The following is a 12,264-nucleotide window of genomic DNA, read 5'->3' on the forward strand; positions in this document are numbered from 1 at the left end:
AGAGAGCTAAAAGGGAAGTGAAGTATAGTTTAATATGATTTTAATAAAACAACACAGTTTAAAATTCTTAGAAGCCAAATGGACTGTTGGGTTGAAGGTTGTTGCCAGATAGGTCCAAATCATTGTTGTCTCAACACAAAAAGGAAAATAAGCCAACTATTTAAACACGAAGATTATTCATATTTACACTGCTGCACAGCATAATACTGATCACAAGCACAAAATATCCTAATAATAATAATAATAATAATAATAATAATAATAATAATAATAATAAAGTGCTCTTTCTTGATCAGTCTGACGCGCGCGTATGTGTGTGTGTGTGTGTGTGTGTGTGTGTGTAAACAACTTAAAATTAATGTGAGAATTAACCGAAGTGTACACTACTGTTGCAATCAGTTACTGCAAAAAAATTCAACACAGTTATTAAACATGCAAACGTCTCTTTGAATTAAATTTAGAAGTCAATTGGAATGCTGTCATTTTCACAAAAGTACCTTGAAAAAAATCTACACAAAAGGTACACAACTCCACTAACAATCAAATACAAGCCTTGCCCTGCAAGGTTTATTTAAACAAAACAACAACAAAAAAAAAAGCAAAAAAAAAACCCCCAACTGTAATAACAATGATGAAATTTCAATTCATCACATTGTTTTTATGATGTACTTTGTCACAATTCTGATTGAATCCCTGCTTTAAAAACATAATACTGATTTTGAAATGATGCTTCTTAACCTATTCCTCTTCTGTACTTTTCTAAGTCAATTATCACAATATTACTATAGGTTGATAAAAAATAAAAAATAAAAATATGCACAGTACAATTTCTCATGCTTCATCCAATTTTGCATTTTCAATGATATTCACTATGAGTATTTTTTTTTAAATCATCTTTTGTTATAACAATTACAATATTTCAAAATATGCTGACATCACATTTTTAGAGTGAGATTCACGACTAAATAATGTGCTTGCTGTGACTTTGATTGTTGTTTAACTCTACCCAAACAGTTCTAAAACATACTGGCAATACACAATGTTAAAGCTAAATACCTTTTCTCAAGCACAACTAATCCAAAACATTACATACAAATAAGGTACATACATTTTTACAAAAACATTTTCTGAGAACATTTTTCCTGGAACAAAAAATAAAACGGTGATATTTATTCGATACAATTCGCATGATTGTGCCACTGCTACATATTCCAGGGACCATAGGAGAATTTGGTTACTGAACAGTGTCTTGTGTTATTGCACAGTGCATCTGAAAATACATGCTGTATTCTTGAAAGAGGTCCACACTATCTGTAGTCAGCACTGCGTTGACAGATGCTATTGCCACAGTCTTTTTTTTTTTTTGATGCACTTGTGCCAGCACGTGGAAGTTTGTCGGCACAATTTACAAGTCCTACCCTCAGAAAGAATTTGATTGATAGGATCACCTTCAAGTTCCAATTTATATGCTTTCAGTCGGCAAACATGTGGAGTCGGTAGTATTGGCAAAACATTCTTGAGGTGTTCGGCTCAGTGCAAATCGCTCTCCATGAATTCCTCCTTGATGGAGTGCTTGCTACGTGACATCTTGCAGTCGGGCATGTCGAACCCAAAATCGGCCCATTCGTCGGTCGCCGTGGCCATCCCCGACGACCCGACCACACCCCCTCTGTTGGGGATGGTGATGGTGTGACGGACACGAAAGTGCACGGCTTCCATCACGCGCTGACGTTGAAGTTCCCCTCCGGCCCCGATGGCCGCCATGGCAGAGGCAGTCATGTTGCTGCTGGAGCGGAGGAGCTGCTGGCCGTGGTAGTCGTGGTGATGGGTCGAGGCCGGTAGCTGCAGGGCAGCGCCCTGTTTCATGTCCTGCAGTCCTCGCCAGATGGTGAGGCGAGACTGCTCCGGTATCTTCATGGCCCCTAAATCCTAGTGAGGATGCACAGAGTGGAGGCTATTAGTGCGCTGTACAAAACCGTGAAGAAAAAACAGACGATGCATTGATAATTTGTTGGTCGCTCCTTTGTTAATCTTCAGTGTTTTTTCGTGCATGCACAGCTGGGACGTTACCTCCATGGAGAGTGTCTGGAGATGGTAGATAGACTGAAGCCCCTGAGAGGTGAAGTACTCAATGAAGTTCTGACAGCCCAGATTGGTTAGAAAACTGTATGGGGACAAGAGCAGGGCTGCTTAGACCACCGTTGAACCAAATCCTAAAGCTAAAAGACTGGCAGTAAAATAAAGAGCAATGCATGACAAAGAAGGTGATGTCGCTGTTGAACATACTAACACAGTCGCTCAGTAAATGAGGTCAGAGTTTATTCGAAAATTGAACTCGTTTTGTGCGTTTGTGTGTCATGTTGGCAAGACACGTGGAGCCTCAGGATCATTGAAGCGGAACAATTTGACAGGTGAAGTGGAAGTAAAATCATGAACATGCATTTTGATTAATGATTCATTAGGCCATTCTTGCTTTGATGAAAAACCTTTATTATAAATACATGATATAAAGCTTCGCCAACATACAGCATAAATTTAAAAAATAAAATAACTGTGCAATTTGACTGTACAATAAACAGAGCAATCTAGAAACATGTAATAAAAAAGTAGAAATTGCCAAAAAAAAAAAAAAAAAGAAGTTAATGACCCCATAGACATGTCAACACATGACATGTTAAAATATCTGGAGAAGAAAATTATAAAAAAAAAAAAAAATTAAAAGGGAAAATAAACATTGGAAAGGTAATTTTGTGTAGTGCATTGCAAATATTGGCTGTAACAAAAGTGGGTGTGATGGCTATGCATGTAAGTATGTGACATCACAGTTTAGGCTTGGAGGGGGGAGACCAGCAATCTGGAAGCCATGACGAGCATTACGTCTGGATGAGTAAATGGAAATGAAAAGTGAGCTTTTTGTAATGGCAGCTGATCAGCACACACTCACACACACACACACACACACACACACACACACACACACACACACACACACACACACACACACACACACACACCGATCCGACCGGTCGTTTGACATTCATATTCAACGCAAGGAGTGCGCCCCTTTGTGGGAGGGTTAGGCAGAGGTGTCATTGGAGGGTGAGGTACCTGACAAGGCTGGGGTCAGGGTTATACGGTGGGGGCGGGCTGCAGTGGGAAGCTGACACTATAGTCTGACTGCCGTGGCCGCCGTTCATGTCGCCGTTGGCCTGCATGTGGTGGCTGTTGAGCATGTTGGAACCTTGGAGAAAAAGAGGCAAAAGGTTCGAGACTGAAGATAGACGTTCCACCAGAACCTCGGCCCGCTCGCTGCCAGTAATTGCGGCCGCGAAAGGGAACAAGTAGCCATGGGGAAGACGGTTGGACGAGGGGTAGACACCTACCCATATGGGGCATGGAGGAGGGTGCAGAGGGGTGCTGCTGCAGCTGCTGCCCCAGCAGAGGGTTGACTGACGACTGTTTGCCCAGGCCGCCGTGGCCGTGAAGCTTGTTCATGTTGGATAGCGGTGAGTAGGAAGAGGGAGGCGATACGTGACCCCTGGTGGAAGAGAGGAGATGAGACCCGGTGATCTAAACGAACTGTCTTGTCAGGTTTGGATGTTGCAGGTCGATGATGTACTGTTACTGTGACTCACGGTCTCTGCAGGAGCTGCTGCTGCGTCTGCTGCCTGTAGGAGTCGAGGAGCGGCTGAGGCACCAGATCCACCAGCTCCAGGCTGTCCTTTATCTTCATCAGCAGCTCAAAGTTATCCCGTCCACGAACCTGCACACAGGGGCAACACATAAATGGAACGTCGCGGCGGAGAATTTCTCTGTGCTTCGATGTAATTTCATTGAATTGCATTTTTTTTTGTCACAATCTGAAATCTGAAACGCTCGTACAGGGATGTAGTAAATCTCTTCTTCCCCGTGCCGCCTCTTCCTCATGTTGATATTTGGGCTTTGGATATTTGGTGGACTCTGTTTGAAATCTGCAGAGGAAAGAACAACAAATGTCATAAAGGGAGCTTTTTGATACCTTTTACTTTTTGGGGGCAATAAAGTGATGTCGAACTATTTATTTCATTAATATCAGGGGTATGTATAACTCATGCAGCTATTATACAGCAGGTTTTATTTTTTCAACTAAACATATTACGTGCATTTCACGAGTGCTCAAATACATTTAGGTATAATAACACTAATAACACTTTTACTTCTATGTTTTAGCCTGTCCAGTAATGCTTTTGCCTGCTGCTGGGTCTCACTGAAATCAGAGAAACTTTTTGAGAAACTCTTTATTTTTAAAGCATGAACTTCTCAGTCTGCTTTAATCAACTCACTGCGCTTGTTGGCGCTTCCATTTTTGGCCACGTTGTCGTTCAGGGCCTGTTGCTCCCTGAAGTGGTCCTCATCGGCCTTACGGTCTCGGCCAGGACACGCACATATCCGACCTTCAAACGACCGTCGTCCCAACACTTGGCCACTTACAGGAAACAGATGTGAAGGAGAGAAGAGATGATTTATTATATTTTATTCTTTACCAAGTATTTATGATTTCCTGTGAGAGAGTTCATTTTTTTTTTATCTGTTACCATTTTTAATACTGGTATAACTATCTTCAGATCACCACTCAGATTACCAAGAATTTAAAAGTAGTGACAAAGAAAGCCACTATCTTTTTTTTTTTTTTTTTTACCCTTTTTATTTACTTTCTCAACTGTACATGTTACACACAACATCAAAATGCAATAAGTAGCGATTTATCATTTGAAATTTGAAAAATCACATTACTCAAATGTGAGCCGTGACTGTAAGACTTACTCCCTGGTTTCCAGGGTGATGATGATGAGGATGGGTCTCCTGTTCATGCCGCCCACACAACTGCTGTTGCACATGAAGTTGTACAGGATGGTGGTGAACTCCGTGCCCACCTACAACACGAGGAAAAGTTAGCAGGGGTCGAAAGATTTCCCTAAATCGGAACCCTAATCCAAACGAGGTTTTGTCGAGCAGTAACAGTGACCCACCGCCAGAGGGCAGTGTGTGAGCTCCCTCCGACGTCATTCAAAACAATGCGCTGAATTCGCCTCCTCAGATTTAATTACAGACGAGATGAGTCGTGGCTCCTGTGCGTGTTTAGACATGTCTTCCTATTTGTGATGGTGCATTCTATGAAGTGTCTCACTGAAACTTTGGCTTTGCTGATTTGATTTGTTTTCGTTATGAGGGACAAGTATTTTAAACACTTATGTCATAGATCGATAGATACCCAAAAGCTGTGTGATCAGGAAGACAGACCGATATGTGAACTGTCTGTGTCTGAACAACGTATTTACAACGGGGAAAACAAACTCAACACTTTGTGGATTGATGCGTTTTACAGCATAATGTCTGACTTTGAAGATACTGGATTAGAATCCAACGAACCGAGCATGTGGTGTATTTGTCCTTTACAGAGCTGCAGAAGGATCACTGACCTGTGGCGTCTCGTAGGGAACGAAGACACTCTGGCGGCCGGTGACGGGGTCGTCCACGTACTGACAGAGGTTATTCCCCTCCACTCGGATCAGGTGGCTGGCCGGGGCTGCTTGACCTGCGCAAACGGTGATGGAACGATGGTGGGCACATATACGGTCAATTACTGAAGAAGTATTTATACAGTGTATCATGGGACCATTGACAATACTGAAAAACCCTGGGGGAAAAAAAAAAGCATTTAAGTGAAGACAGACTGAAGTGTGAGTATAAGTAGATACCAACCAGATTGATTAGGTTAAATATGACCCCTAAAAATGAGTGCAATGAGTCCCGCAAAATCAAATTTACAGCCAATGTGATTCTATCTACTTTAGAGCTTCAACATGCCTTTTATAGTGCTACATTCAGTGTTCACACAAACCACATTGAAGGTAGGGTATAAAGGGGCAGGGGAGGCCTGACAGGCTACGCACCATCATTGAACTCCCGCCCCAGCTCGTGGTTAGGGCAGCGTTTGACCACCTCCGTCACGTGCTCTGCCTTCTTGTAGATGGGCATGGCCCTGATTATGCTGCCATGGGGAGGGGAGGAGCACACCTTGATCTGGATGGGACACGTCTTGGCGATCTGGCAGTAGAGCTTCTTCAGCAGCGGTGAGTACTGCAAGGGAGGAACGAACACACAGGGCCCGGAGTCAGCGCCAGACATTGCAGCTTTAGCTGTGCTGTCACAAGGGTGCCAAAATGCTGTTTGATACAAGTTTTCAATCTATCCGTCAGCAGGAAAGGCTAAGGGGCGTTTTAAATAGCCGAAGAATGGGCAATAATGTGAGGACATGATTGTGTGGTGCTGCTGAGGGAAACTGTTATTATGGTGCGAATAACGGCTGCAGAGCAGTCCGTTTGCTGAAAAGGGAAGGGGTAAATAGAAGAGATGTGTAAAGCACTCAGCAGTGCAGTAATTCCAGTGTCATTAAAACGAGGGAATGATTATAATCCAGCAGACTGAGTATACTTTGGTACATGGAGAGGTGAAGCCGCAGCTGGTGGAGAGGGACAGGTCGGAAAGAAGAGGGTCTTGGTTGGTTCAGGTAGGTTAGGTTCAAGTTTAATGGGAATACACTGAGCTACGACATGTCTTTCACAAATCCCTCCTGGTTTATGTGCTTTCGCTAATACGGATGCATCAGGAGGTGTTAGGACGGAAATGCATTAACTTGCCCCAACACACACAGGTAGAATCTGAAAAATATTTCCCATGGAATCAGACAGAGGCCTTCTTGGATCACATGTCCTGTGCGGACTTGTAACGGTACGCCTGAAACAAAGGCGTTTCAAGGTTTAGAAGCTCTCCCACTCATCGTCAAACGCCTTTATGGATAGAACATCTTGAAATTGGCCTACATACAAACTTTAAAAAATACATATTTAGGTTTTATTTCAATGTCTTTTTTTCTGATATCCTCTGTTTTCTATTTGTTTTTTGTTTGTTGGATCTCAGATGAAAAAGCCAGACGCACTCTTTATTTATACTCTGTACATACTATGTATTTCGTTGTTGCAGTACGCTGTTGGACATCAGCATGTAACAGCACTCGATGGTCATTTGCCTATGAAAGCAAATTCCCACGTTGGCACTTTTTATAGTCTTAAAAATAGAATATGTTTGCAACCTCAAATTTGTCCAACTAGTGACGACCAGACATTCTGACTTCAACGGGGCATTTTTTTTTTTTAATGCTGTGGTCATCCTGAAACTCATCAAGTAGAACAGAAGGCACCATCACAAACACTTTATTCACTTCAGTACAGACAGCCTCACATTTCAAACAATAAACAGACAAATGCACATACATGCCCCTTCCTTGTGTTTGAGTTCTCCCTTGAGCGTAGTGGAAATACCTGTGCACAGCTGGATTAGTTTTTCTCTCTTCACTGACAAGTCTCAACAGCTCATCCATACCACGAATAAATGATTAATCTCACACCTGAATGCCAAGAGACTTTTTTTTTTTTTTTTTTTTTAGTTTTTTTTTTTTTTTTCAATCAAATACTCTTGGGGACAGCAAACAATTTGGATAATCTTGGGGTGGGGGGGGGGGAAAGAAATTATCAGGTGAGGTGGAAATTGCAGGGCAATTGAAATGAAATTATTACCTTTTTTTGTCCAAAAAAGTGAACAATCTTTGATTTGAAAAAGTCTCCTGTGGCCTTCAAATGCATAGAAAACCAGTTGATTGAGTGACGTTTTTGGGACAAGCAAAAAATAAATAAATAAATAAGTCTCTTTCTTTTTGGGTTGTACCCGGGAGGCGCCCATCGGACTAGTGTGCACATGCACTGAGCATGTAAGCGCACACCTAATCTGTAAATCCTTTCAGTCAGATGTCATATCAATGCAAGAAATGAACTGTTGGATGTCTGGGATTGAGAAAAAGTGGGAAATGGATCAAATGTTTGTATTTCAATTGAGTTTTGAGAAGGGAAAAAAAGGAAGGTAGTCGAACACGATTAGTCTGACGTGAACAAACCATCATCGAATCTCCACCTACTTTCAATGGCAATTTTGAAATATTTGGCAACCAATAGTGATCAAAATCTTTAAGAATACAGTTCATTCATGGACTGCTAGCCCTTCTAATCTGGACCTAATCTAATTAAAGTTGAGATGCAATCAAGTCATTGCAGGCATCAGGGCTATTCCCGTCAAATTTGTGTTGATGCGATCACCATCTTTCGATTTGGTTCCGTTAAATCTGTAATTTCTCTATCCATCCCACCCTGCCTTGACGCAGCGGACCAGCCGAGGCGAGTCCCGACAGGCTCCTGTAGACGGGCGATAATTACCAGATCGTCATCCGTACGCACAAGCAACAGCTTGCCCGCACACAAATTTTGAAAAACTGTCCAAATATCAATACGTTTGCACACACACACACACACACACACACACACACACACACACACACACACACGCACACACACGCACACGCGCACGCGCAGCCGGCTCACTGTGCGCATGACCGTGCAGTCTGTAATTATTTTGGATTGAAATCAGTTAAGAAGAGTGGGAGATAGTAATTGCTGTTTGCCTTTGTGGACTATTGAGGAAATACGGTGCAGTTGCTGTGAACTTTGGGCAACGTCATTAAAACGTGGCTCTCTGTAATTTAAGATGAAGCCCTGCCACAACTAATGAAGAATTGAGACGTCTCACCATGCACTTTATTTACCCTGCCGTTGAGAGAATCGTCTTGGCTGATTTTGATCCACCACCAAAGAGCTCTCAATCTTCACAACGCAAAGTTAAAACCTCCCTCCATTCTTACTGCTTTTGAAAGGATGCGTTCGCTGTAGGGACATGGCAGGAGATAGGGTGTGTGCCTCAGTTGAGTTTCCCCGATGGTTATTTCGCGCTTTTACTTTTACTCAGCCTCAGCGAGTGTCGGCGGTCGTAGATCAAAGTCCAAACGTGAACATCTACATGTATTTGCTTGTAAGCTTCCCGGCAGCTTCTTCTCAGCAGGAAGAAGGGGTGATGTGTCCGCAGTGATGCATGGGGCTTGGGGGTGGAGGGTGAGGGGTGGGGTGTGGTGGGGTGGGGTGGGGGTGTAAGAAGGGAATGATGCCTGGTGCCGGGCGTGTCGGGACCTGCGTCCTAACGGGGAGAAGCTAATAGCTGGGAAGAGCAGCTTCTGACGAACCGCCACACAGTGCAAGCTCCAACCCGCCGCCGCTGCCGCCACCGCCGCAATTCTCCCGGTGACACATAGTGGAGGCGTGCACACACACACACGCGCACACACACACACACACACACACACACACACACACACGCACACACACACTAAGGTGGATCACAGTTTTGTTTTTTTGTTTTTTTGGTGTCTGAGTCTGAGTCTGAGGTGTTGCTCTCATTTCCAGTGGGCAGGATGTCCAAATCAAACTTTATTTATAAAGCACTTTTCATGCAAAAGAAAATGCAACACTGAAAAAAGGGCTGGACAAAAAAATTGAAACAGAAATGCCACAAATAATGAAAAGCCACACACCCACTAACCCCAGAGTTCGGAGAGCTGCCGGTGCCTGAGCTGTTGTCACTCAGGATTAGCAGGACAACTCAGCATCGGCGCAAAGGCATCAAGTGTATGTGGACACACACTGTAATCATTATTTCCTCTCTCCTCTCCTCTCCTCTCCTGCCCTGCTCTGTTCTCCTCTCCTCTCCCATCCTGCTCTCCCCTCAGGCAGATGTTGACTGTCTCTGACTTCACTCAGTCACTTATTGACAACCTGAGAAGGGGGGGGGGGGGGGGGATTTAAGGTGAAGTTGTCAATGCTGGAGTACCCTTTTTTTTTTTTTATTGTTTTCATAATCTCCCAAAACACAGCACACCGCACGCTCCACTGGGAGTCAGAGGGCTGTAAGTGGCCCTGTGGCATTTGGTATTAGCCCTCACCTGGGGCCACGGAAAACAAAAAAAAATACCAGAAAGCCACAAACTGTTTAGGCTTCCATTTAAAAGGAGTGACTCAGTCCTTCAAGTATGTTTCAAGCTGGGCCTTTGCCTTAGTGGTAGAATTTTGCATAAGCACAAATAGATGTCATGCATATTGCAACACACACACACACACACACACACACACACACACACACACACACACACACAAGGGAGGGAACAAGGGAATCCTCACCCACTTGAGAGGGAAAAAAAAACATTTTTCGGAAAAATGTCCGTAATCTCATTTCTTAACGTCTGAGATGACTCACTGGCGTGATGTGAACCCTTTGCAGCAAAAAAAGAACTTGCGTCGTGCAGATTTTGTTGTCCTTTTTTTTTTTTAAAAGTGACTTTTCAAAGCCTTAAGAAACGTTGAATACAATGGGTTGTTTTATACAGGTTCGTTTCTGGTGTCTACTTTTCCCATGAGGCTCTCACAGTGGTACCGTGACAGGATCGCACATGCACTGTCTAACCACCACGCACAGAAATTTTCTTCAGCCTGCTTAATAATGCTCAAAGATATCCTCAGATACTTCACTGATCTCATAATCAGGTGTGTGAGCTAAAATACAGAGCATCAGAGTAAACTCGCTCAAAGCCACGAGCAATCAGCCTGTCTCTCTTCTTCTAATCTCTCCTGTTTAACGGCAGCCGAGGCATCTGAGTAATCACAGTTTCTCCTCACAATCCCTCCTTTTTTCCCCCTGCTGCACCATTATCTGTATCTTAAGCTGTTTGCCAGGCAAAAAAAAAAAAATCCTTTGTCTCCTCTCCTCTTAGTAACAAACACCGCTGGCAGGTGGATCCAAAGCCTTGGTTGCTTTGTTCAGAAAATTGAGATTATTTTCAACTGTTGTCCGCATAAACATAGATAATGAGAGGTGTCTTTTTTGCTGTTGCAAAAGACTGGGAGATAATGCAGCAGTGTAGGGGTGGGGGAAAAAAAAAAAAAAAAAACAGGATCAGGATTTTTTTTTGGCAGGCAAACTTTTGTTTCATTTTAAAAAAAAATGACTTGATTGAAAATTTGATTTCCTTCCTCAAATTTAATCAATGGGAAGACACAAAATTTAGGATATTCAGGTAAAGTAAATCAGGTCAGGGTTTGCTGACATAGTCTAAGTGTTATGTTTACTCAAACAAGTCGAAACACATTTCTGCCGCGGCGAACTTAATGCTTTTCCGTCACGGCGGCACGGCGGCCGTGAGAAAAAAAACACGGCGTCGGGGAGCAGAAGTGAGGGAAGTGAGATGACGGACGGAATTTTTTTTAGGTGAGGACGGCGACGAAACCCGAGGCGCCACACATGACAGCGGTGAGGCCGTGTTAAGAGCCGAGGGAAGAAAGAATCGGGGGCCAGGGTGGGGGAGGTAGGTAGGAGGGGGAAGGCGGCAGGTCAAAGACCACCGCTCTAACGTCCAGAGGGGGATCTTCTTACATCACTGAGGGGAGCCCAGCATGCATGGTTAACCCCAGCAAACAGGGCTGCGCAGGAGACGGGAGACGTTCACAGACACCGCTGCAGTTGTCAGCGGCACACAGTTTGTCTCCTGGCGCTCTTGTTTCCGAGAGGTCAACTGTGTGACAGTCGGAGGTGACACCTCCCTCGTAAAAAGGGCCTCTCGCTGGGTCAGGAGACATCACGCGGCTCCCGTTTCGCCCTTCCATCAGCACCAGCACCTCCCAACGCTCGGTGGAAGGTGCTGGCTAAAGCCCTCACCTGAACCTCACAGGTTCAACTACATTAAACGCTAAGCGGTGGAGCTACTGCCATGCCCTGTTGGTGTGATCACATTGGTTCAGAGCCATAACGCGTTAGTATTTGTCCAAATGTATTTGAAGGCGGCTTCCCTTCAGCGAGGGTTTAATTAAAAATAGATGCTTTGCAATTTCATCATAACAAAAATCCTAAATCTACATTTTTAATGACTTTTTTTTTTAAACTATTCTGAACTAATAGTAAACAGAGTAAACAGCACAACTTACACATCTTAACTTCAAAAGTTTGCAAACTCGTTGAGGCAGAAACGTACAGACAACAGCACTGCATGCACACAAACGCTGTTGCATTCATCTCGTTAGATTGGACTCGGGGTTGTTGTGCGGAGGACAAGATGAATCACTGAATGATGCGCTACTTTCTCCTGCACGTGACACGCCTGCGCATGTACAGACTTGAGTTGCTTTGTGTACATGTCTGCATTTTTTTGCCTTTGTTGTGTGCGGATGCGATATATTGACTAGGAGATTGACAGGAGAGTAACAATATATGTGTGTATATATATATATATATATATAT

The 12,264-nt window shown here is 43.6% G+C and overlaps 1 protein-coding gene across 5 annotated transcripts in view; it reads right to left on the reverse strand.

Annotated features, from left to right (window-relative positions):
* Positions 1-12,264, reverse strand: part of tp73 (tumor protein p73) — a 23,059-nt gene continuing 10,795 nt past the window's right edge. For 2 of the 5 annotated variants that reach the window (XM_076042292.1, XM_076042290.1), the window contains 10 exons: positions 5,934-6,120; positions 5,460-5,575; positions 4,804-4,913; positions 4,323-4,465; positions 3,883-3,971; positions 3,636-3,763; positions 3,384-3,538; positions 3,109-3,241; positions 2,071-2,164; positions 2-1,929 (listed from right to left, as the gene is read on the reverse strand). In XM_076042292.1, coding sequence (XP_075898407.1) covers positions 1,531-1,929; positions 2,071-2,164; positions 3,109-3,241; positions 3,384-3,538; positions 3,636-3,763; positions 3,883-3,971; positions 4,323-4,465; positions 4,804-4,913; positions 5,460-5,575; positions 5,934-6,120 — 1,554 coding nt within the window. In that variant the 3' untranslated portion in view covers positions 2-1,530. Of the gene's footprint in view, positions 1,930-2,070; positions 2,165-2,445; positions 2,880-3,108; positions 3,242-3,383; positions 3,539-3,635; positions 3,764-3,882; positions 3,972-4,322; positions 4,466-4,803; positions 4,914-5,459; positions 5,576-5,933; positions 6,121-12,264 lie in introns of those variants that run through there. The other 3 variants (XM_076042289.1, XM_076042293.1, XM_076042294.1) reach the window with 3 other exon arrangements.

The sequence above is a fragment of the Nelusetta ayraudi genome, unplaced genomic scaffold (assembly GCF_046127955.1).
Source record: "Nelusetta ayraudi isolate G7.1 ecotype Tasmania unplaced genomic scaffold, CSIRO-AGI_Nayr_v1 ptg000070l, whole genome shotgun sequence".
In the NCBI taxonomy this organism is placed as follows: domain Eukaryota; kingdom Metazoa; phylum Chordata; class Actinopteri; order Tetraodontiformes; family Monacanthidae; genus Nelusetta; species Nelusetta ayraudi.